This window comes from Marmota flaviventris, chromosome 12, assembly GCF_047511675.1.
Source record: "Marmota flaviventris isolate mMarFla1 chromosome 12, mMarFla1.hap1, whole genome shotgun sequence".
Classification (NCBI taxonomy): domain Eukaryota; kingdom Metazoa; phylum Chordata; class Mammalia; order Rodentia; family Sciuridae; genus Marmota; species Marmota flaviventris.
Genome location: NC_092509.1, coordinates 62376730 through 62400683, shown reverse-complemented (window position 1 = coordinate 62400683; position 23954 = coordinate 62376730). Strand labels below are relative to the sequence as shown.

Genomic DNA, 23954 nt, shown 5'->3' with positions numbered 1-23954 from the left:
GATGGTTGTTCTACAGCCTCAGCTTAAATCTACCTGTGGTAGTTTGCATCAATACCTGTCTTCACCCTGATTTTCACCTAATTTATAACTCTAGATTCAAATTTTTTCCATATTCTCTTGGAGTTATCTTTACTAACTAACCCTCTCCTTTCTTAATATCTTAATAAGTGCTGATTTTTAAACACAGGTATATATTTGGTAGAAGACCAGACAAAAATTAAAATCTTTTCAGTAATCTTTAAATTATAAATATGAAGAAAAGATTAAAGTTGGGAGGTTCTCCTTCAAATTTGAAAATATTCTTTTTAAATGAATATGGAAGAAAAGTTATTTTGAATCATTACATTTGGTAAGTATGTGGGATGACAGTCACAGTTGTCTTAAGATACTGTATGTGGGTTCCAAAGTTCCATACCTCTTATTGAACTGGTAATCAAACTATACGCAATAACTTTATTTGAAAATGTTACATGATTCTTGTTGAGTAAACCAGTAAATTTCACATTTGCTAAAATAACTCATTGAATGTTTCAAGTGACCAAACTTAACATAGAGTTTATTTCCTAGCAAATAATGAAAGATCGATGGATGAATGTTGGTCATGAAGAAGAAGAATTAAAGCCATACACTGAGCCTGAACCAGACTTCAATGATACGAAAAGAATAGGTAAGTATTTAAATATTGTAAGATGTGATATAGTAAGCCATAATAAGAGTCTTTAGTCTATAAAATAGAGTTTAAAACTAGGAAGCAACTTTTATTAGAAAAATATTTATCATCTTAATGATAAACACTATACATAAAAAATTGCAAGCTCCTTAGTTTGTTCTCATATATATTATGGTCTGAGTTAATTGTTGTCAACTTTAACATAAAAGTTAAAATCATGTAGATAAACCTACTTTTTTCCTTTGTCAGTCTCTCACAGGAGGGCTGACTGATGCAACTATCAGCACTGTTCAGACTGATAAGTATCAGCAAACACAGCATGTACTTTTACCAAAACTCTAAAAGCACTCAAATAAAGGGAATGAACTCTTCAGCTCACCTTTTGTTTTCCACTTTCTTAGCAGAGTCCACTGGCCCTCTGCCCTGGTCCTGCTGTCTGCCCACACTCAACCATCACTCTGCTTCCAAAATTGCTTCCTTTGTTTCTCTATCCCTATCCAAAGCCATCAGAAACTCACAGGAGTCGTCTCAACTAGGCTTTTATCTGACTGAAAGGCAAAGTGGCAGGGGAGAGCACTAAGATCCTAATCAGAACCATCATGGAATTCAAGCCCTCCACAGAAGAATTTGTTCTCCAAAGCAGAAATTGTTAAGAGATGAGAGAGATCATTCCATGAGTAGCTGGGGATGCATTGAGAGAGACAGATAGAAAGAGCCAAAGAAGAGGGATTTTGTATGGAGTGACACAGACTAATAGTCTGACTAGACAAAGGAAGTCAGCTCAGGAATGTAGTAGGCAATGAGAAACTGAGTTGGCTCATGAGTATATAATGTACAATGTAGGTAATTCTGCAGGAAAAATTATGAATGTGTGCCTATGAACACAGTATCTGTAGGTTAATAATCCAAAAATTTGTAAAATTAAAACTATACTTTAAATTTTTTAAGACTTAATTTTCATATCTAGTCTCTTGGAAAACTTGCCAATTTTTGCTGTTTTTTAATAAAATGAACCCATATTCAGAAAATTTACACTTTCTTTTCCTAGACATTATGGTCACCATGGGTTTTGCACGAGATGAAATAAATGATGCCTTAATAAGTCAGAAATACGATGAAGTTATGGCTACTTATATTCTTCTAGGTAGAAAACCACCTGAAGTAAGTCTTCCTTCTTTTTAAATTAATGTGAATTATTTGTTTAATTAAATAACAGCTAAGTGTAAGATATAATGTTTGTAAATGATTTTTATGATATAAAAATAATGCAAAATTCTAATATTCTTATTAGAATTCAAAAATCAAAGTGCTAAATTATGAACTAATTTCATTTCTGGGTAACAAGAGGGATTTTATGCAAGAGTAGGCCCACTGCCCTGTGTGGCTTCAAGAAGCACCACTCACTGTCTGGTCTTAGAATGATGTCCCCCAGAGTTGTACAGTGCACAGCTTCTGCATCCAAGTGTAACAGCCCCATCAAAGCCACTATGATAATTCTGGGTGTACAGATGAGACAGTGACTGAAACAAAAGAAAGTGGCAGTATTTCAAACTAAATGTATGAATGAAATGATTTGTGTAAGTGGAAACCCAGGGAAGGGTTGTTTCATGATATTTTGTCTCATAGCATATCAAGTGGCTTTAATGCATCCCCAAGGCCAGAAGAGATCCATAATAAGGAGACAGATTCAGGAAATAACTGTAAATAAATGGTGAATCATAAAAGGAAATTATCCTTTTGGAAAACAGTTATAAAGGGCGTAAATTAAGAGTAGGAACAGAGGCCAAGAGAATTAATAGTTTGTTAAAAATTAGACATCTATGGGGAAGGTATTTTATAGAAAAGGCAGAAATTGGGCTGGGGATGTGGCTCAAGCGGTAGCGCGCTCGCCTGGCATGCAGGGGGGGGGGGGCGCTGGGTTCCATCCTCAGCACCACATAAAAATAAAATAAACATGTTGTGTCCACCAAAAACTTAAAAAATAAATAAATAAATATTTTTTAAAAATTCTCTCAAAAAAAAAAAAGAAAGAAAAGGCAGAAATTAGTTGTACTTAAATAGTAACTATGAGTGAAGCACATTCCAGCTAATATTTATTGAATCTTTCCTGTACCAGGAACTATGCTCAATAGTATAAATATGAAAACAAGAAAGTTTCTCCTCTCAAAGAGCCCACAGTGCAGAGATAAGTACTCAACAATATGATACAGTGTGGTAGGTGTTGGGGATGCTCTGGGAGCTATAGGAGGATAGGCACCTACAACAGGATAGGTGAGGTCTGTCAAGGTATTCTACTGAGATGGAGGATGTAAGAATAATAGTACTTGGCAACCAGTTGGAATAAAGAATAAGAGTCCCTCATATTTCTTATTTCCTCAGTATGGATGACTGGTTGTATAAGGTGCATTTGCCAAGATAGGAAAGCTCTGGATTCTAGGGGAAAGATGGGAAGTCTGGGATGGTTGAATTGGAGATTTCTCTTGGAGCAGTATAATAGATATTCATATGTAAAGATCTGGATCTGCAGGAAAAGATTCAAGTAGAATTAACAGATTTTGGAGTCATCATCTGAGGAACACATGTTGCATGCACTAGTGTGTCAGGAACTGTTCTAAAGGATTTAACAAGTATTAATTCATCTAATTCTCTCAATGAACGCCCCAAGAAGGTGCTATACTGGAGGAGAAGAATCTTCAGTGGGGATACTGATAGCTAGGAAGTGGTGTCTAAGAAGCCAGGTCAAGAGAATTTTAAGTGGGAATAGCACAAAAGATTTTTTTTTCTGAAGTCTTTTAACTGTTTCTACTTAGATTTTTAAATTTCAGTCCTGAGATCTTTTTATTTTCTTATTAATTTAAATACAGAGGAAGCATAAATTTTATAAGTATACAGTCCACCCCGCCTGTGAGTTAAAATGAAGTATGAATTGTATTGAATATAAACTAATGAAGCTACTGTGAGAGTAAGCCTGAACTTAAGAGCCAGGTTTACCTTCCCTACCCACACAGCAACTCTGTCATGTAGACAATTTAATTTTCTATGCCTCAGTTTCCTTATCTACAAAGTGAAAATAAGAATAGTACTTACCTCTTGGGGTCATTGTGAGAATATAAAAAATTAACACTTAGAATAGTTGCTGGCAGATTACTGTGTGCTCCATTTTAGCTAATATTTGTCATGATTACCACCAACATTAATCTGCCATTTGTTATTAGTTTCATCTACAAATGAATTTAAATTTCACATTGGAATCTCAGTGATGCAGTGTTTTAGCCAGCTCTTTTACTGCTGTGACCAAAAGACCTGACAAGAACAATTTTGGAGGAGAAAATGTTTATTTGGTGCTCACACAGTTTCAGAGGTGTTAGTTCGTATAAAGCTAGCTTCATTGCTCTGGGATGGAGGTGAGGCAGAACATCATGGCAGAAGGGCATGTCAGAGGAAGACATCTCAGGACATTGCACCAGGAAGCAGAAAGAGACTTCTCTCACCAAGGACAAAATATAAATCCCAAAGACATGCCCCATCTCCTCTAGCCACACCCTACCTGCCTATAGTTACCACCCAGTTAACGCCTATCAGGGGATTAATGCTCTGGTTAGGTTACAACTCTTATAACCCAATCATTTCACCTCTAAACTTTCTTGCATTGACTTATGCATGAGCTTTGGGGGAAAACTCATGTCTTAAACATTCAGCCAAAAATTTGTTGGCATCAGATCTCTGTGTTATAGAGAGAGAAGTAGTGTATCAACCCCCAAGCTTAGTTCTAAGTAGAAGTAATTTCCTGTTCAGAGCCAATAAATCAAATTTTGTTTTGTAAGTGAGGAGAAAACAAAAAAAAAAAGTAATTTAATCTTTGTTCAAAATGTAAAACAAATGTAGATATTTTAATACAGTCTTTGTATATGTGTATGCATATATATATGTATATATGTACATGTATTTACTTATATAGGTGCATATGTGTTTAAAGTTTTAGATTTTATCCCTTGACTCTTAACTTCACTTTTTCCATCTAGAAAGTTTAGGGTAATACATTATAGGTTTGTTGTAATGATTAAGTGACAGGTATAAGTAAAAAGCTAGGACAGTGTCTAGTATATAATTACCATATTATTTGATATTTTGACTAAACTAAGGATACAGGTACTCATGGGAGCAAATTATATCCACTTCCCTCCAACTCAAGATTCTATATCTTGAGCTACCTTCCTTTTCTGATTACCCCTTATATAGCTTTGAATCATTTAGAAAATCAAGAGTGCATTTTGTTTGTCTAAACATTTTCCTGTTTTAAAAGTCTGGTGGTCTTTCTTCTTGTAGTTCGAAGGCAGTGAATCGCTATCCAGTGGAAACTTGTGTCAGAGGTCCCGGCCCAGTAGTGACCTAAACAACAGCACTCTTCAGTCCCCTGCTCACCTGAAGGTCCAGCGAAGCATCTCAGCAAATCAGAAGCAGCGGCGTTTTAGTGATCATGGTGGGGGAACAAGTAAAATAAGTGAAAACATGAGCTGGTCTTACCCACACTCATGTATTTTAAGTATTATATAGTCACATCTCCATGGATTGTATCATGTAGTTCTCACAGATTTACATTATCGAATGATAATCAGGAACCCTTTTGCAGGAACTGATCAAATTCTTTAATTGAATAGTCTAATCTCTGTACAGAGTATAAACCACAGATATTTTTATTGTAGAGTTCTTGTTTGTGAGAAAATATGCCAGTTGTCTTTTTATCTAATTATGCTGTTTTGTTTTGTTTTGTGTTTATTACAGCTGGTCCATCCATTCCCCCTGCCGTATCATACACTAAAAGGCCTCAGGCTAACAGTGTAGAAAGTGAACAGAAAGAGGAGTGGGACAAAGATGTGGCTCGTAAACTTGGCAGCACCACAGTTGGATCAAAAAGCGAGATGACTGCAAGCCCACTTGTGGGTCCAGAGAGGAAAAAATCTTCAACTATTCCAAGCGTGAGTAAATATCCTGTTATATTGCAATTTGTTGAATGTATTTATTATCAGTTTTTTGTAAAATGTTTATCTTTTGTGTTTTGAAATGTTTCAAAATGAATCATAATTTGAAAACTGTGGAAAGGGAGCCATGCTTCTCATAAATACAAATTAAGAAAACAACTAGCTGGACGCAGTGGCAAGCAACAGTAATCCAAGCAACTTGGGAGGCTGAGATAGGAGGATGGTAAGTTCAAGGCCAAATCTCAGCAATTTGGCGAGGTCTTAAGCAACGTAATAAGACCCTGCCTCAAAATAAAAAGGACTGAAAATGTGGCTCAATGGTAAAGCACCTCTGGGTTCAATTTCCAGTACCAATAGATAGATAGATGGATGGATGGATGGATATAGATAGAATAATCAAAAGAATTCTTCATGTAACAGCCTTAGCACAAAATGGTACATAAACCTTCCTGCTTTGTTTTTCCTGTTTGTAATATTGTCTTAATGTTACATTGGTGCATTTAATCTTATATTTACAAATAAACTGTTCAATTGAAGCAGATTCAGTTAATGATTTATAAAGTTGCCTCATGTTACTCACTAGTGAAACTGCATAATATAGAAATTATACAATGATAACTAGAAGACAGACTGATATGCCCCCTTGTAAGGCAACAGGGAAGAATAAAGAGAAAGTATAAAAGAACACTTAAGACTGGAGGGAGCATTTAGATAATAAGGGGGATTTTTGGGAGTGGGTACAGGGGATTGAACTCAGGGACACTCAACTTCTGAGCCACATTCCCTGCCCTATTTTGTATTTTATTTAGAGACAGGGTCTCACTGAGTTGCTTAGCACCTCACTTCTGCTGAGGCTGGCTTTGAACTCAAGTTCCTTCTCTCTCATTCTCCTGAGCAGCACCGTTGGGATTACAGGTGTTTAAAAACTGCCAGTCTTTAGCTGCCCCAAAAGACTAAGATATGAACTCTCAGTAAAAAATAATTTTGAAAAATGAAGAAAGAAATTACTTCTTTCTGGGAGACTCAGAAAAATTGAGACTGCAATAGTGATTATAATATATTGTATATAAAAGTTATGACAATTATGTAAAATATAATCTCTTTACTTACTACAAAATAAACCCAAAGAAGTCTTTTACATGATTGGTTTCTGCCTTGGAGAAGTTACCAAATTGGAGTTCAAGGAAGGATAGTTTCCATGTGCCCCAAATTATCAACAGAAAAGTCTTTCCTGCTTAGCAGTCACTAGATAGAGCTTTGTTATTTGAAATAGGAAGGTCAACCTGTAAAAAAGTCAATTTTATATGGAACCTATGTCAGATGGAATCAGTGAGACTTTTTCTTCCCTTTGTTTTTAAATATTTTTTTTAGTTGTTGATGGGTTTTTATTTTATTTATAGATATGTGGTGCTGAGAATCGAACCCAGTGCCTCACACATGCTAGGCAAGCGCTCTACCACTGAGCCACAACCCCAGCCCACAGTGAGACTTTTTCTATAACTTTTGCTAATTATACCCTAAGTTCCCCTGTGAAATGCAGCTTGGGCAGATTGGCTGCCACACTTGGGCATCACTGGCACCAGAGGCTCAAGGCAAGGGAGATAACAGAAGAGCAGGACTCATTAGCACTACTTGGAAGGAAATGCCATTCACTATCACACAATGAGAAGGAAAGACACATCATTGAGAACAGTCAGAAACATCTCAGAGACTTCCAAAGGATGGATGGCCACACAATTTGATGTTTATTCAAACTCAGATAACTCATAATGAGTTGCCAAAATAATAAAAATGTTAAAAGCTAATATTCTTACTTTGGTACTTTTGGTGCCCATGGTGTGACTGATGTAGCCTGTTAGTAACCTATGTGCAGTTTTAATAATTTTTCATAATTGTCCTCTGTTTTCATTATTATTTCTAGGGTTTTTCCTCTAGATTTTAAGTTTTCAGGGAACTCTACAATTTAACCTCCTCAATGGCTTGTAGAAGCAAAGTAGAAAATAATTTAAAAGGGCTGGGGATTTGGCTCAAGCGGTAGTGCACTCGCCTGGCATGCTTGCGGCCCAGGTTCGATCTTCAGCACCACATACAAACAAAGACGTTGTGTCCACTGAAAAACTAAAAAATAAATATTAAAAAATTCTCTCTCTCTCTCTCTTTAAAAAAGTAAGTAAATAAATAATTTAAAAGCTCAAAACCTAGAAATCTATTGGTCAAAATAAAATATGGTTCATCTACAAAGCTGCATACTCTGAAGCCGTAAAACTTTTTATTACTTAACATAGGTAGAAATTAATGACCTGTTAAATGAGAATGCAGTAATGAAATGACATGTTTCAAAATATGAAATGCAGATTGTATTTCTAGTTTTTTTAAGAGCTGTAATGCAAATTAATTTCATAATGGATCTCTCTGTTTCTTTTCTTTTCTTTTGGTTAACATAGACCAAGTCTAAAAAAATTTTTAAGTAATCTTAGCCTCCTTTGCTAACATACTTTTATAGTTTTTAATTTATACTTTTTATATAGCATGACAAAACTTATTCTGCCTAGGAACCTGCACTATTGAAAAGGTTTAAATCTGCACTTACACAAATTCTTGTCCTTCTCCCAACTGAATTCAAGCAGTTGTCTATGGACTTTCTAGCCCCCATTATTAAACAAATTTTATGTTAATTGTGTATTTTAAAGAATAGTGAAAGGTAGATTATCTAAAAATAGGGAAGACTTTTTCTGTTGGAGTGAGAGTAAAACAAGACTTTTATCCCTTTTGAAAATCATTTTTGTATATTTTACTACTGGTAACTAATAGTCAAGGTTTTGGCAGGCATGGCAATGGGGTTATAGGGCAAGGGCTTTATGTGTGGAGAATTATCCATCTGTCTATCTCTTTTTGCTTTTTTTTTTCTTTTTTCTTCCTTTGGCTTGGCCTGCCTCCTGGCTAAAACCTGAGACCAAAGGAAATATCCTCAAAGTATGGCACTGACCCTCTCTGATGGCAGCCTCTGTGAAGAATGCCTTTAATCTGGAGCTTTATTCTCCTTGCTGGTACCATTGGCTGGGGGTAGATGAGGCTGCAAGTGAAGGCATGGAAGGCATGCCATCTTTACTACACAGGTTCCTTGAGATTTAGTGGGGAGATAGCACTCCTAGTTACTTGGAGCTTCCTGTACCAATACTCTGCCCTCTCCTCAATACCAGCTCACAAAAGAGGGAGTGAATGAAAACCCAGCCTTTTGTTGCTTCCAAATGACTGCTCACTGCTGATGTAGGATTGCAATTGTGATAAATTTGCTTTTCGTGCTTTGCCTTCTCTCCAAAAATCCAAATATGAGAGAGAAGAAGAGAGGGAGAGGAGATAGAGCATGTTAATATAAAATTCTAAGGAGTTACGACTCTAATATGAATTTTTTCGAATCCTTAGAAGATTAAATACATTTCTTTGACTTTCCACAAATACAGTTATAATTTTAAAATCACTTTTATTCCTTCTTAAAGAACAATGTGTATTCTGGAGGTAGCATGGCAAGAAGGAATACATATGTCTGTGAGAGGACCACAGATCGATACACAGCATTGCAGAATGGAAAGGACAGCAGGTAAGTGTCATAATGCCAAGTAGTAATATTTTTGTCACTGTTTTCATAGTGTTTTTGCTGAAGTACCCATAAATAAACACAACAGGAAAGGAATACAAAATAGTAAGATTGTAACCAAGCATTCTTACTAAGACATCTCCCTTTTATAACAGGAAAATATTTAGGGAAAGCAGGAGATAAATCTCAAAACATATGAATTTCCAGATAATATATGATAGTAGATATTTCCCTGTAACAAAGCAGATCATCTGGGCCTAATCTGTTCCTCATAATTTGAATCTTATTCTCTTGGGCTGCTTCCTTCTTCCTTCCTTCCCTTTCTCCTTCCCACCAAGCCATCATTATTATCCAAAAAATAAGGGTTTACTTTACTTTACTTCCTCTAAAGAAAATGTGGCCATCCCAACTGATTAGCCAAAACCATGAAATTCTTAGTGTTTTATGTAAAATATGATGAATTGTATTTTTATTATTTTAAGAAATTAACTTCATTTATCATGAGTAGGAAGATTACTTATTAAAATAGCTCAAAAAGGTATGGAATCTTTTGCTACTTAAACTAAATTCTGTTTTTAGTTCTACCTCTAGTCATTTCAGTGGAGTGGACAGAAAAAATTCTCACATTTGTTTCTTCTCAATGAATAGGCATGTGAAGTAAGTGTTAATGTAAGACATGAAAAGAAATGTATCTTCCTTGGACATAAGATGCTTTAGGATAGACAGTTGGAAATAGATTAATGATTTATTTTTTTTCCTATACTAAATACTAATGTACAGGCCCTAAGTCTACACAGTTAACCTGTTGATTCATGATATGAGCTAAAAGTATTTTGATGATATTTCCAGTGATAGTGGTTTTGGTATAATTAAGCCTTCTTTTATGAATAATTTAGTATAGTGCACCCCACAGCAACACATCACACAAAATTGTAATTTGGAAGAAGTGAAAAACACCTTTAATCATAATCATTTTATCTAAAAGTGTCACAAATATACAAAAATCATTTCATACCTTCTCAGGTTCACATATAGAGTAAGAGTGTGTGAAATCTTTTCAGTGAAAGATAAATTCCCCCTATATACTTTTAACAAGAATATTGTTCCATTAGTTACTAGTAACACCACTAATGTTAGTTTCTTTCAAGTGTTTCAGTCATGAAAAATGTTAGTCAATTTAGACTTTTCAAAACCTATTTTTAAATTTTAATAAAGTGCACTTTTTCTTTTTCTCCATTTCCATGGTCTTCTCAACCATTTCATGTTGAAAGCCTTACAGAGATGTCTGCAAGTAGCATATCTTCCACTGGCTCTGCTGTGGCCTCTGCTGTTGCCTCAGCCCGACCCCGCCACCAGAAGTCTATGTCCACTTCTGGTCATCCTATTAAAGTCACACTGCCAACCATTAAAGATGGCTCTGAAGCTTACCGGCCTGGGTAATATCTTGATCACATTTTATCTTCTTTGTTGTTTTACAAAATATAGAGCCATTTGAAAATATTTAATAGTCACCATCACAGGACAGTTTTCTGGAAAGACTCACTATGGTGGAGGAAAAGTCTAATTGTAACATGCTTATGTACTTTAGCTATTATCAGAAATGTTGCTATATAATTTAAATCGTTTTCTAGAGGAATTTTCTTAAAAGTACTTTATTTTAAACCCATCCATGAAGTAAAATAATGCCGCCTAATTTATCATTTAAGTAAATTGAGTTTTTTGCTATTTTAACACTGCCCCCCATTTCCCCGCTGCCCCCCCCCAAAAAAACAATTAGATAAAGAGTAACTGGCTCCTACCAGTTACTTGCTCTTTTTTTTTTTTTAAGTTGTAGTTGGACACAATATCTTTATTTTTTTTTTTTATTTACTTAATGTGGTGCTGAGAATTGAACCCAGTGCCTCATACATGCTAGCAAGCACTCTACCACTGAGCCACAACCCCAGCCCTTACTTACTCTTGTATTAATGAAACAAATGAACTCAGAGAACTGTCAGGTATAAACTAAAATTAAAATTAGATGTCTGTTTTTCTAGTTTTTATCTGTTTTAGAATTTCTCAAATTCAGAACACCTGAATATTTTAACCCTTTGGTAATTAGGTTTTGTTAGTCATGCTGATAGTGCCATATAGCATTATGCTATCACTTACACCTACATTAGAAATAGGAAATGATTTTGTTCAAAGGCTTTTTAATAAACAATAAAATTCATGGTCTACATTTCCAAGTAGATTAAGAGTACAAACTGAGTATTCCTTATCTGAAATTCTTGGGACCAGAAGAGTTTTGGATATTGGATTTCAGATTTTTAGATCACAAAGTTTAAAATATATATATATATATATATATATATATATATATATATATATATATACACACACACACACACACACACACACACACACACACACACATATACATACATACATACGTACATATGTAAATGCAGAACCCTGGTTGGGCATTCCTGTTACAAAAAGGCATTTGTCTTTGTGTTTCAGTAATTTTAATTTTATAAATGTGTTGATTTCACTCTGCAAAGCCATAGTAAATACAGTTAACTCATTTATCACATCTCAACAGTGAATACATAAAATTGAGCAAAAAGAAGTAGCCATAGCCATTTTTATTTTTTCAGTTTTTAGCTGAGTAAAAGCATTCCCTGTCATTATTCTGAATAATACATCTTAATTTGTTCCAACAGTACAACCCAAAGAGTGCCTGCTGCTTCCCCATCTGCTCACAGTATTAGTGCCACCACTCCAGACCGGACCCGCTTTCCCCGAGGGAGTTCAAGCCGAAGCACTTTCCATGGGGAGCAGCTCCGGGAGCGTCGCAGTGCTGCTTATAATGGGCCACCTGCTTCGCCATCCCATGAAACGGGTGCATTTGCACATGCCAGAAGGGGAACGTCCACTGGTATAATAAGCAAAATCACATCCAAATTCGTTCGCAGGTCAGTACCAATGTACTGTCATGTTTTGTTTCCCCTAGGAATCATGAATAAACTTGGTTTTTTCATTGATCTTTTCAGTGATTTTTTTTTCCAGAATGGTTTTATGACATTTCATTAGAGCTGCTCTTTTATAGAAGTTGGAAGAAAAACTTCAGGAAGACATAAAGGCTTTTTCCTTAAGAAAGAAAAAGAAAAGATGGACAAAATGAGGATTTAAAACTTCTATCAAATAGGGTAGAAAAATCAAAAACTTGAGATTGAAAATGTACATTTTAACATAAGAGTCTTTCTTATTTAAAAGGCTTCAATTTAGAAAAAGGAATCAATTGTGAGCTGATGTGTATCCTTCAAATAATATTTCTTATCTTAAAAATACTTTTTTTTTAACTCTTTTTTTTTTTTTGGTGATTCTGAGGATTGAACTCAGGGCCTCACACAGGTTAGGCAAGTGCTTTACCACTGAGCCACATCCCCAACCCTTAAAAATACTTTTCAGTTGCTCACTAATATATAATATGTAGTTTATCTATTTTTTTATAAAAATACTAAATACTGGAATCACAAATTTCTTATGTAATTTAACCTCATAAAATCTTAACATCACATCAAAGTATATTAAACACAAAATAAATGCATGCATAATAAAATAGTACAGTTAAACTTTTTTTTCAAAAAGAAAGCATATGTGTACAATGCACACCAATTATACAGGTTGCTGAACATATATGGGCTGATATAAATTTGACCATTACCATTACCACTAAATGCCTACTTAGGCCCATTATGTATAAAGCACTGTGCTAAGTACAGAGCAGGATTTAAAGATAATTGTGATGACATCTTTTTTTCTCCATACACTTAAGTCTTGGAAGAAGCAGACATGAAAACAACTAGTCATGATATGAAGCAGAATGTGGGATAGAAAAAGTGTGTGCAGGGTGCTAAAAGAGTACAGAGGAAGGCACCATTGTTTCTGTCTAGGGGCTCCTTCAATATAGCTAATTCAACTGTTCGTTAAATAATAGGTATGAAATTATTATACTTCCTTTAAAGGATATTAATTTTCAATGTTATTAGTGTTCCTAGGATTTCAGAGTGGGTGTGGGAAAGAGAAGAATCATCTTGAGTCTCCTACCTTGTTGTGGACTATTTTATTTGACTCAGCTCATAGATCCACTTGCCCAGGATCACACAGTTGAATTTAAAACTTTAAGTCCTCAAATGCATCACAATTTCTGACTATATCAGTCAATTATTTTATGCTATTTGGGCAATTACTATGCAGCATAACACTTTGCTAGAGAAAGACCGAGGCTCAGGACAGAGTCAGCAGGAAAGTTAGAGGACAATGTTAACTGCTTTTGGAATATAACTGACTACTTAAGCTATTTTTAGAAGCCAGAACCTTCTCATGGTTAAACCTGGATTGATTTTAAAGTATAGAAAAAAAATAGGTTTTTTGAGTTTAATGCTTAATTGCTATTAAGCATTGTTCAAAACATTTCTCTTTACCTTGCAAGAAAAATTTTAGATTCTGGATAAAATGTAATGGAAAGTACTATGGACAAGAAGTCAGGTGACAGAATGTCAAGAAAGTGCCTTAGGAGAAGGTCTGTTGGGGGTTTCAGAAAAAGGATTGCCATATCATTATTTAACACATATTTGAAAATCTACCATGTGCTAGGCACTTTATTAGGTGCAGTTGGTACAGCACTTAGGAGACAAGTATGGTCCCTGCCTTCCTGTAAGCAGCTTACTTTCTGCAACATTCTACACAGTTGAAACATTTTCCTCACTTGGCTCTAATTTTCTTCTACCTCAGAAACTAACTCTCCCTCCCAGGCTCCTTTGCTGGCTCTTTTCATATTTCAGACCTCCTCTTTCATTCTTCCCCTTGCTAGTTGCACACCTGCCATGTAGGACCCTGTCTATCCTTGGGCACCATAGGCATACCTGATCCAGGAGTTGGTACTTGCTATTCATTCTGCCTGGAAACCTCTGCCCCCAGTATCCACATGGCTTGCTTTTTCTGCACCAAACTTTATGATTTTCTAACCATAGCTCATTCTTATACAGGGTTCTGTTCAGTTGTGTATATGTTGCCATGTATAAGGTAATTGTTTTTTAAGTTTTAGGTGTTGGAGAGTCATACTATGCTGCATGTGATCTTACAGCCAGCCACACCTTCTGTATCACTATCTGCCTCCCACCAGGGCTACTTAGAGCAGACTCCCTGGGCTGTGTGAAACAGTTGCCAAGTAGCAAAAGTTCTTCCAGTGTTCCTACTGGCAAGTGGGCAGGACAGGATAGGAGCCAATTGCTACTTCGACTCATGATAACAGAGGAAGTAGGGTCTAAAGGAAATTCCATTCCTAATGCTTAAAGTTTAGCCACAGTAGGGTAGGTGTCTTAAGAGTGAATTAAAATGCAAAACATTCAGAAAAGTCCAGTGATACCTGTGTCCCTTTTAGTAAAGTCATTTTATCTTCACCTCAGAGACCAACAGCATTACATATTTGCCAAATTAGAGCACTACCCTTCTGTGTAGTATATCAGTACATCTATATGTAACTGAAAATGTACTTTTCATTTTCAGCATGCCCAGAATTCTTTTATTTCAGTTATAATGAAAATAGATTTGTAGAAATGGTATTGGATTTTTTTCTATTATTATTATTATTTGTTCTACTTAGTTGCACATGACAACAGAATTGCATTTGAATTCATCGTGCACAAATGGAGTGCTACATTTCGGTTCTCTAGTCATACTTATGTAGAGATGCACCATTTGTGCAATCATAAATGTACCTAGGGTAATGAGTCCATCTCATTCCACCATCTTTCCTACTCCCATGACCTCTCCCCTCCCTCCCCTTTGCCCAATCCAAAATTCCTCCATTCTTCCCATGGGTATTGGATTTTTATTAAACTTTCCAATGAAAATACTAGTTATTTAAAATAGAAATAGAAGAAATTTTTTAATGTGAGAATACAGTTTATTATTCTTTTCAGTTCTGATAGAAAAATGTTTTTTATGCAATGTGTTTGTCGAGAAAAGCCTTAAGGTCCTTCAAAGTATGAGATACTCATATTTCTAATAACCATTTCAAGCAGAGCTGGTTTTAATTTAGGGAAAGGGAGAGTGGCACTGATTTCCTGTTGCTTCACTTTTCATAAATAATGTCAATGTGTCTGGAATGGTTAAAACATTAAGACAACCTTAACTTACAGGTTCAAGTTGATGAGCTTTCCCAGCTACTTCAGAGTACTTTGCTCTCTATCACAGGCCATCTCGTAATATTTTTGAACTGGTTTGTAACTTGATACTCCTGTGTAGATATTGAATTACTTTTGAAAATGACAAAATGGTCTAAATTTTGGGAGACTTCAAAAATATTAATAACCTTCTACATAAGGACAATTGGTAGTGTTTTCCTGGTTTTATTTCACAAATGGATATTCAGGTAAGATCAGTGTTTTTGTTTAAGGTTGAATCCCTGTTTTTAGACTCACTTGTTTCAATAGGCTATTGACTTGCTGTGCATGAATTGTTAATATAACTTGTGAAGTTGATTGCTTATTTAAAATTGGTATTTATTTTTAGAAATATATGTTTACTAACTGCAAAGTTAATTCTTTTTCTCAATTGAGCGACTACTAGAATTGTATGTAATAAAAAATATGAAGTTAAATCTTTCTACTAGTAATTATTAAATAGTCTTACCTTTAGATTTTGCTAAACTAAAAGATAAATTACGATTAAAATTATGTCTCGGAATTGGAAGATCATGTTAAAACAAAACAAAACAAAAAAAACCTCCTAAGCTCCTAAGCTTTCACCTAGTATCTCCTCTTGAACAATACCCAGTAGACGCTCAATAAATGATGGCAACATGCAATTATAATGAAAAACGTGAGCAACAGCATTAGACTGCCTCATAATAGAAAACTGTTATGATAGAAGTTTGCTCAACAAGTTAATTTTAAAATAATTTTAGATGTAGGATTTCTGATATATTTCTCAATTTTATCATTAAATCTCAACCTTCACTTTGTTTTGAGGGATCCAAGTGAAGGCGAAGCCAGTGGCAGAACCGACACCTCAAGGTGAGGAGCCACTATTAATACTTCGCTGCTAGGTCCCTGTGAATGGAAGCGGATATTCGAAATACTTTCAGCATTTAATAATCATGAATAGAACTAATAAATAGATAGTATGTATATTGTAAATTTTTATATTGGGGTGGGTTTTCCTAATGTTGCCTAGCATTTAATTAAGTTAAATCAATTTTGTGTTTTCCAGAAATTATTTTGAATTGTATACTTGGTGAAGAAATAGCCTTTTATCCTATCAGATATTTCATGGCAGAAAAATTAATAGGTTAAAAGGAACTGCTTTTTTTCTCTATTATGGTGTAACTAAATTATCCTAAGTCAAATCACACAAATACCAGTATATTGGTAATATGTAGGAAGATTTGACATTAATGTGTATTTTAGGTGAGTGCTCAGTTTTAGGCCACATTTTAAAACTCTCTCCTGCCATACTTTATGGGGGTTTTGACCTTTAATACTACTTGGATGTCCATTTTGGCAATGGTTCTCAAATTTGAGCACAGTCAGAATTATAGGGAGGATTTGATGTTTTTTTGTTTGTTTTTTTTAATGTGTTGGCCCTATGCCCAGGGTTTCTGATTCAGTGAAAGGTAAGGGATATCTTGAGCATTTGCCTTTCAAACAAATTTCCAGGCCTTGTGGATGGTGGTCTGAGAATCACATTACAGATAAGTTAGTCTGTATATTCATATTTAATAAGTGAAAATTTTGAAAAATTAAGGCATTAAGTTATTTTGAGAATACACAAACATTATGGGATACAGAATAACTCTCAGAGCTGGCTTTATTTAGAAATAATTTTGAGCAGCTCAATATGGGCCTCTGATTTAATTTTGACTTTTGTTCAAAGCATTTGAAATATGAAACATAATGAGCTTTAGAAAAACTTAATGTTTACCATGCAGTATTCTTTACAAACTGTGCTGTATTTATGTTTAGTAATAATCATTGACCTGCTTCTTTGTAGAGGTAGGTACCTGAGTCCCCATGGTAGGGAGCAAAATCAATATTTTTAACTTTTTTCTACGTATTAAATAAACATGGAGTACTTTTGTTTTCAGCCCCTTGCTCGCATCTCATACCACATTTCTGTAAAGTTTTTAATCAAGACATTGAGTAGTGTGTGGTGTCACAAGTGGCTACTAATAATATTGTAATTAATCTACATGCACTTTTATCATTTTAGTATGACTGCTAATTTAACATAAGAATTTAACAACTAATCTTTTATAAATGTTTGTTTACAAAGCCCTTTTCACATTTCCTTTTCTTTATTATTATTGGGTTTTGTTTTATTATTTTTGAAGAAATATTCAATTGAATACCTACTACCTGTAAGGTGCTTGCTGGTCATTTAATCCTCACAACAACCAGGTTAAAAATACCCTTTTTACACATGAGGAAATAGCAAGGTCATAGGCGGGACTCCCTCAGTCCTAATGAGGCTCCTTCATTTCAGAGAGATGGTGTGGTACCGTAACTAGAAGCACAGGCTCTTGAGCTAGGCCGTGAAGGTTTGAGCTGTGTTCTACAACTGACCTATTTGTATGACTTTGGAGAAGTTACTTTAGTGCTTCATGCCTCCATCTCCTCATCCTGACTGCCTCATAGGATTGTTTTGAGGCATAAATTAGTGAATAATACATGGCAGACACATAGAACAGCTCCTACATCTAGGAAGTCCTCAATAAATGTTAGCTGTTGTTCTGGGCACTATCAGGAGCTTTCAACAACTAATATTATCAGTGATAATGCCTGTAAGACACAAGCAGAAAAATATCTTGTATCTGTCTATTGTTCCTAAGGTCACCATATCATCATCTGGGGGAATAAGACACCTAATTTTTACTCTTCAGCTTCCAACTCAGTAGTTCTATGACCTTAGAAAATTATGTTTTCTAGGCATCAGTTGTGTTTTTAAAATGAGTGCCCAATGAAGCGATCTGGCAGGCCCCTTCCATTTCTAGTACAGTGAGTCCACCACTGGAATTAGGCATGTGATGCTAATAGAGGACTCTGGTTGGCTCTGCCAATCCAAAGAGGCTATGATGCAATGGCTTAGATTCATTAAGCAAAGAAAGGGAGGTAGAGATGTGAAATAAATACTTTCCATGCCTATTTAACAGTACTTGGAAATTTATTTATTTTCTCTACCTTTTTCCTTATTTTCTCAAGTTTGCATAGTTAGCAAAATTTGGGGACTCAAATATATAGAAATGAGAAGCACAATGTATATGTGTATATAAATAATTGTATAAAGGGGATATATACATATATATCAGTATTGATATAAATATATAAATAGAAAATATTTATATAGTAGATTATGAACTTATTTCAGAGTATGCAGTTTTTTCCTTAAATCACAGATTAGTGAGATAGGTTAACAAGTTAAAGTTGTAACATTTGTCTGTATTTGGATAATTGATAAATTAATTACCTAGTATTAATGAACATCTGTATTTGGATAACTGATAAATTACCTGGTATTAATGAAAAATCTACTAGTTTTACTTCCCTATGGTTATTTGAAATAGATTTTTCTGGTTCTATGTTATTTGTGAGGTACCTCCATAAGCAAAATTCAGTGAGGTAGATTAATGTAACAAATATGTCTTAATTGCATACCAGCATAGTTCTAGGTGCCTGAGGTATGTCAGGGAATGAAATAGACAAAATTCCTGGCCCTCTTGGAGTTTACAATCTAGTGGTAGATTTAAATGTATGTTAACCTAATTAATGGGTTAAATAGTGTATTTGAATGTGACAAGCATTGTAGAGAAAATAGAGTAGGATAGGGGGGTTTGTCGTGCCAGAGTCAGGGTATAGTAAGATTTGGAAAACGTAAGGGAATTAGCCATGCAGCCATCTGGGGAACTGTGTAAAAACCTGGAGACAAGAAGATACCCAGTGTGTTCAAAGAATAGCATGGAGACAAAATGGCCTGATGAAAGTGAGCAAGGTGGAGATAATAAGAGGTAAGGGGGTGGGCCCTGTGTAGTGGCTCACACTTATAATCTCAGTGACTCAGGAGGCTTGGGACGGAGGATTACAAGTTTGAGGCTAGTCTCGGGCACTTGGTGGGACCCTGTCTCAAAATAAAAAATAAAAAGGCTGCAGCTCAGTGGCAGTATGCCCCTGGGTTCAATCCTCAGGAAATAGAAGAAAATAAAAGCAGCCTTGTAGATGATTTGAAGGTTGTCTTTAGTGAAATGGGAAAACATTGGAAAATTTCAAGAAGTATACTATGTGACATCTTTACATAATTACAATACACAATACAACATTCTTAGCATTACCAGGTGTAAATAATTCTCTTTTCCTCTATAGTCATTACATTCCTCCTACTCAAAAAGGACAGAAAAAGAGGACATTTTTCTTTATATTTCAAAAATATGTTTACAAGCAGAATGGTGCCTGCTAGCGGTTCCTGGTGTGTGTGTGTGTGTGTGTGTGTGTGTGTGTGTGTGTGTGTAGAAGATAGAGAATCTATTTTTGCAAACTTGAACAGAGAAATATGGAAGGAAACTGAAAAAAAACAGTTCTTCATTTTAAGCTGCAAATTTGTCTCCCAAAAACAAATGTATTTAAGAAAATATGCTATGTTAGATGAGTGATGCTGAAAGTCAAAACAGATTACGTCCTCAGGTCTGCTGTAGTAGTAGCGAGATAACATGAATCTTTCTATCTACCTACAAGTTGAATAGCTTTATTAGGCACTAAGTTGTGATCACTCATATTTTTATCTGTGTATTGATTTCTTTGCTGAATGGAATTCTGTTTTCATTCTTTCCCTTTGCCCTCTGCTTCTAGAAGTACATCAGGGGAAGCAAAAGAAAGAGACAAGGAAGAGGGTAAAGATTCCAAGCCGCGTTCTTTGCGGTTCACATGGAGTATGAAGACCACTAGTTCAATGGACCCTAATGACATGATGAGAGAAATCCGAAAAGTGTTAGATGCAAATAACTGTGATTATGAACAAAAAGAGAGGTTTTTGCTTTTCTGTGTCCATGGAGATGCTAGACAGGATAGCCTCGTGCAGTGGGAGATGGAAGTCTGCAAACTGCCACGTCTGTCACTTAATGGGGTTCGTTTCAAGCGAATATCTGGGACTTCTATTGCCTTCAAGAACATTGCATCCAAAATAGCAAATGAGCTTAAGCTGTAAAGAAATCCAAATTTACAGGATCAGGGAAGATACATTCATAAATGAGGTACAGTTTTTGAATGTACTGGTAATGCCTAATGTGGTCCACCTGTGAATCTCCCCATGTAGAATTTGCCCTTAATGCAATAAGGTTATACATAGTTATGAACTGTAAAATTAAAGTCAGTATGAACTATAATAAATCTGTAGCTTAAAAAGTAGGTTCACATGTACAGGTAAGTATATTGTGTATTTCTGTTCGTTTTTTGTTCATAGAGTTGTATAATAAAATATGATTGCTTAAAAACTTGTATAGTTGTCTAGATTTCTGCACATAAATGTACATTTGATGCTTTGAGTTGAAAATGTTTTTTCCCTGTTATTTACATTTTGGTGGGTTTTTTAAATTCTTACCTCCGTCATGCAATTTTGAAAATTGTGTCCAGGATTAAAAGTGCACAAAAGTAGTCTTTACAATTGTAGCATGGACTTTTAAAAATTATTTTAAAATCATATTGAAAATTAAATCAGAAGCTGATCAGCTTTATTATACACAGAATTATTCCTGCTTATCTTTGCTCTTAGCCTTGTTATCAAACAAGGTTTAGTTAAGAAGATACAAAATGTTTACAGTGTCAGCACTTAGAGTTTTTAAAATAAAGTACGTGAAAATAAATAATAGCTTTGGCTTGAGCTAGGAAGTACTGGGGAAAATTAAATCTATTCCAAGTTTCTTTTGAACTTTGAAGTGTTTTCTGTCCCACTGCTAATTATAGCAGCAAAATTGAAATGAATCAATACTTCAACTGACTATTATAATGTAAACTGTCACTTAGGTCAGCTGCCTTCAGAATACTGCAATATAATTGCAGAAATGTAATAATATTGGGACTGTTTCATAGCACAAACTCGTCTTTACAGTGTTGATCAATGCATCAGTTAAGAAATAATGCCACCTCAGGAATTAACTGGCATTGGGAACATTCGCTTCATTCTCCTCCCATCCTCTTCAACCACCATGCACCCCTGCCTCTATAACCTCTGTAAGTACTTAAGAGACCTGTGAGCAAAACATACTATTTATGACAGTTTATCAATGATTTACGCTTATGTGGCTGTTCAGTTTGTTCCCACGTAACCCATTTGATTTCAGTATTTTGCCAGATTTCTTGTATTTATTCTTCTTCATTATGCCTATAATGTGCAGCTTTGTAATTGGCATTTGCCTACTTTTCTTTCATAATTAGTGATGTATACAATGTAAAACCACTAGTAAAGGTACCTTTTAATACTTGTTATTTTATACTGAATTAGCCTTGGAGGTTGACTGTGCAATGTTATTTAATGTTGTAATTACTGTAATATCAACATATGGGCCCCATCTGCACACTCTTGAGAAATAGAAAGTGTATTCAGATTTTATCAAAGAGAAATGAAGCTGTGATAAATGCTGTAGTTCCAACCTACACTGGAAAGCTCTAAGTGTAGGTGATGTGCCATTCTGTAATGGCTTCCAGACGAAGATGAATTTTACATTCTGTACTGTACTGTGATGTAGCTTTCTTCTGTAATAGTTCTGTTCAAAAATGAAGTGTATTTTTGCCTTAGCAAAGGGTGATGTTTGAAAAAGCAAAACAAAACTGTGTAGCCCCTTTATACTCCAGTGTCCTTCAGAACGAGCGATGCAGTTCTTTCTTCACTTTCACTGGTGCACACTGAAATTTTACTTGAACAGTTCTCATAATAAAGCACTTGTCTTTGGCTCTTTATCAGAATGTGAATTCCCTGTTTACTAGGACAAAAATATTCTGTAGGGGAAGTTTATTTGATGTGTTCTAAATTTACTTGGCAAGGAGTAAAATTAAGTAGGTTTTCAAGATGTCATTATGAGAAGGATTTAATTTTTTTAATAAGCATTCCTTTCATTTAAATACTTTTCAAAAAATAGATAGACTTCAGGCATTTTCCATCAGGTAGAAACTGACATTTTTTACATTTTCTCACTCAGGCCAACTCTTATGTTTTGTGAAAGGAAATTTTACTTCACTATTTTTTGAACTAAAAATGAAATCTTGATATTTACTTTAGATTTCCATTTTATGTGTTCATAACAACATAAATAATTTTTGAAGACTTAGAGGAATTTTGAATGTTTTCATTATAAATACCAGTGTGTATTAACTGGCTATGTGATACCAGGATTTTCTTGGCTTCTATGGAAATACTATTTGATATGACATCCCTTATGTTAAATTAATTATTTTGTAGAAACTGAGGGCACAGTATTTTATTTGTTAAATAAAAATAATAAGATGAAATATACTCCAGAACATTGACCCAGTAATATTCTGTAAGATAGAATTTGATTTTAAATTCAAAAGGCTTTATTATGAGGTGCTTTTCATCGGAACTACCATTGCACATGTGAACAACAAATGCAACATGATAAGTTAGCTGCCAATTTATTGTAAGAAATTCTGTCACCCTGTGTGAAACTAATCTAGATCTCTGCCTTCATTTTTAAAATCTCTATTTAAGATGTATAAAGGAATTGTAAGAAAAGGTTCCTACCTCTCCAAGATTTTCATCCATTTGAGAAGACAAAATGTAAATGTGCACAACCGAAAAAAACCCACTCAAATAGAGAACTATGAAAGTGCTGAGACAAACACAGACAACAGGTGCTGTGGAAATTCAGAAAAGAGTAGGTTCTGTATGGATACCAGAAAGAAAAGCCTTTTCAGAGTTAGAATGGAAAAGACCCACCAGATGGAAGACACATGCAAGAAAAGGCTTGAAGGTAGTGAGAGTTTTCAGACACATGTTAGAAATGAACCACATATTCTGGGTGGCAGCAAGCTTCTCATGGATCGATTAACAGATCATACAAAGCACTGATTTGCAGCCTCATTCAACTTCACTGACTTGATATATGGTTAGCGGGGAGCAATGAGATTTGCTAGATTTTCTAATACATCATTGTTAAAGAAGAGTAATTCGTTAATTCAGCAAGGTGTTGTTTGTTTTTTTAAGTATGAACATATATATCAGATTCTAAGTTCTGAGGAAATAGTGGGTTTTTAAAAAAATCTATAACAAATTTATGTGCTGGGTTGAAGACAAGGCAAGAAGATCTTTTCAGAGGTTATTAGCAGTAAAATATCTATAAAATAGCATAGATGAATGGCCAACCCAAGGTTGAAAAATGTAGAGAAGGGTATATTTGAGAGGTATTTCAACAAATGTGCCAACAAGATATTAGAAGTAGGATTTGTGGACTATAAAAAAAAATGAGTGGATAGCAGAAGCAGCTTTCTGATGTGATTCAGGTTTTCAACTTGTATATCAACACTTCTAACCCTAACCCTAGTTTGCATGAGGCCCCAGGTTCAATTCCAAGTAGTACCACCATAAAAGCTATTTTTATCTAACAAGGAGTAGTACACTTACCCTCCTACAATGAATAGACAAAATACATGAAATAACAATT

The 23954-nt window shown here is 34.9% G+C and overlaps 1 protein-coding gene across 4 annotated transcripts in view; it reads left to right on the top strand.

The window, feature by feature from the left end:
* Mark1 (microtubule affinity regulating kinase 1) overlaps positions 1-22485 on the top strand; it is a 130720-nt gene extending 108235 nt beyond the window's left edge. Inside the window, exons 8-16 of one of the 4 annotated variants that reach the window (XM_071600056.1) lie at positions 568-667; positions 1719-1831; positions 4997-5150; positions 5453-5646; positions 9147-9247; positions 10516-10680; positions 11950-12201; positions 16264-16308; positions 20131-22485. In XM_071600056.1, the coding sequence (XP_071456157.1) occupies positions 568-667; positions 1719-1831; positions 4997-5150; positions 5453-5646; positions 9147-9247; positions 10516-10680; positions 11950-12201; positions 16264-16308; positions 20131-20485 (1479 nt within the window). In that variant the 3' untranslated portion in view covers positions 20486-22485. The remainder of the gene's footprint in view (positions 1-567; positions 668-1718; positions 1832-4996; positions 5151-5452; positions 5647-9146; positions 9248-10515; positions 10681-11949; positions 12202-16263; positions 16309-20130) is intronic. The other 3 variants (XM_071600055.1, XM_027934736.3, XM_027934737.2) reach the window with 3 other exon arrangements.
* Positions 22486-23954: the final 1469 nt, after the last annotated feature.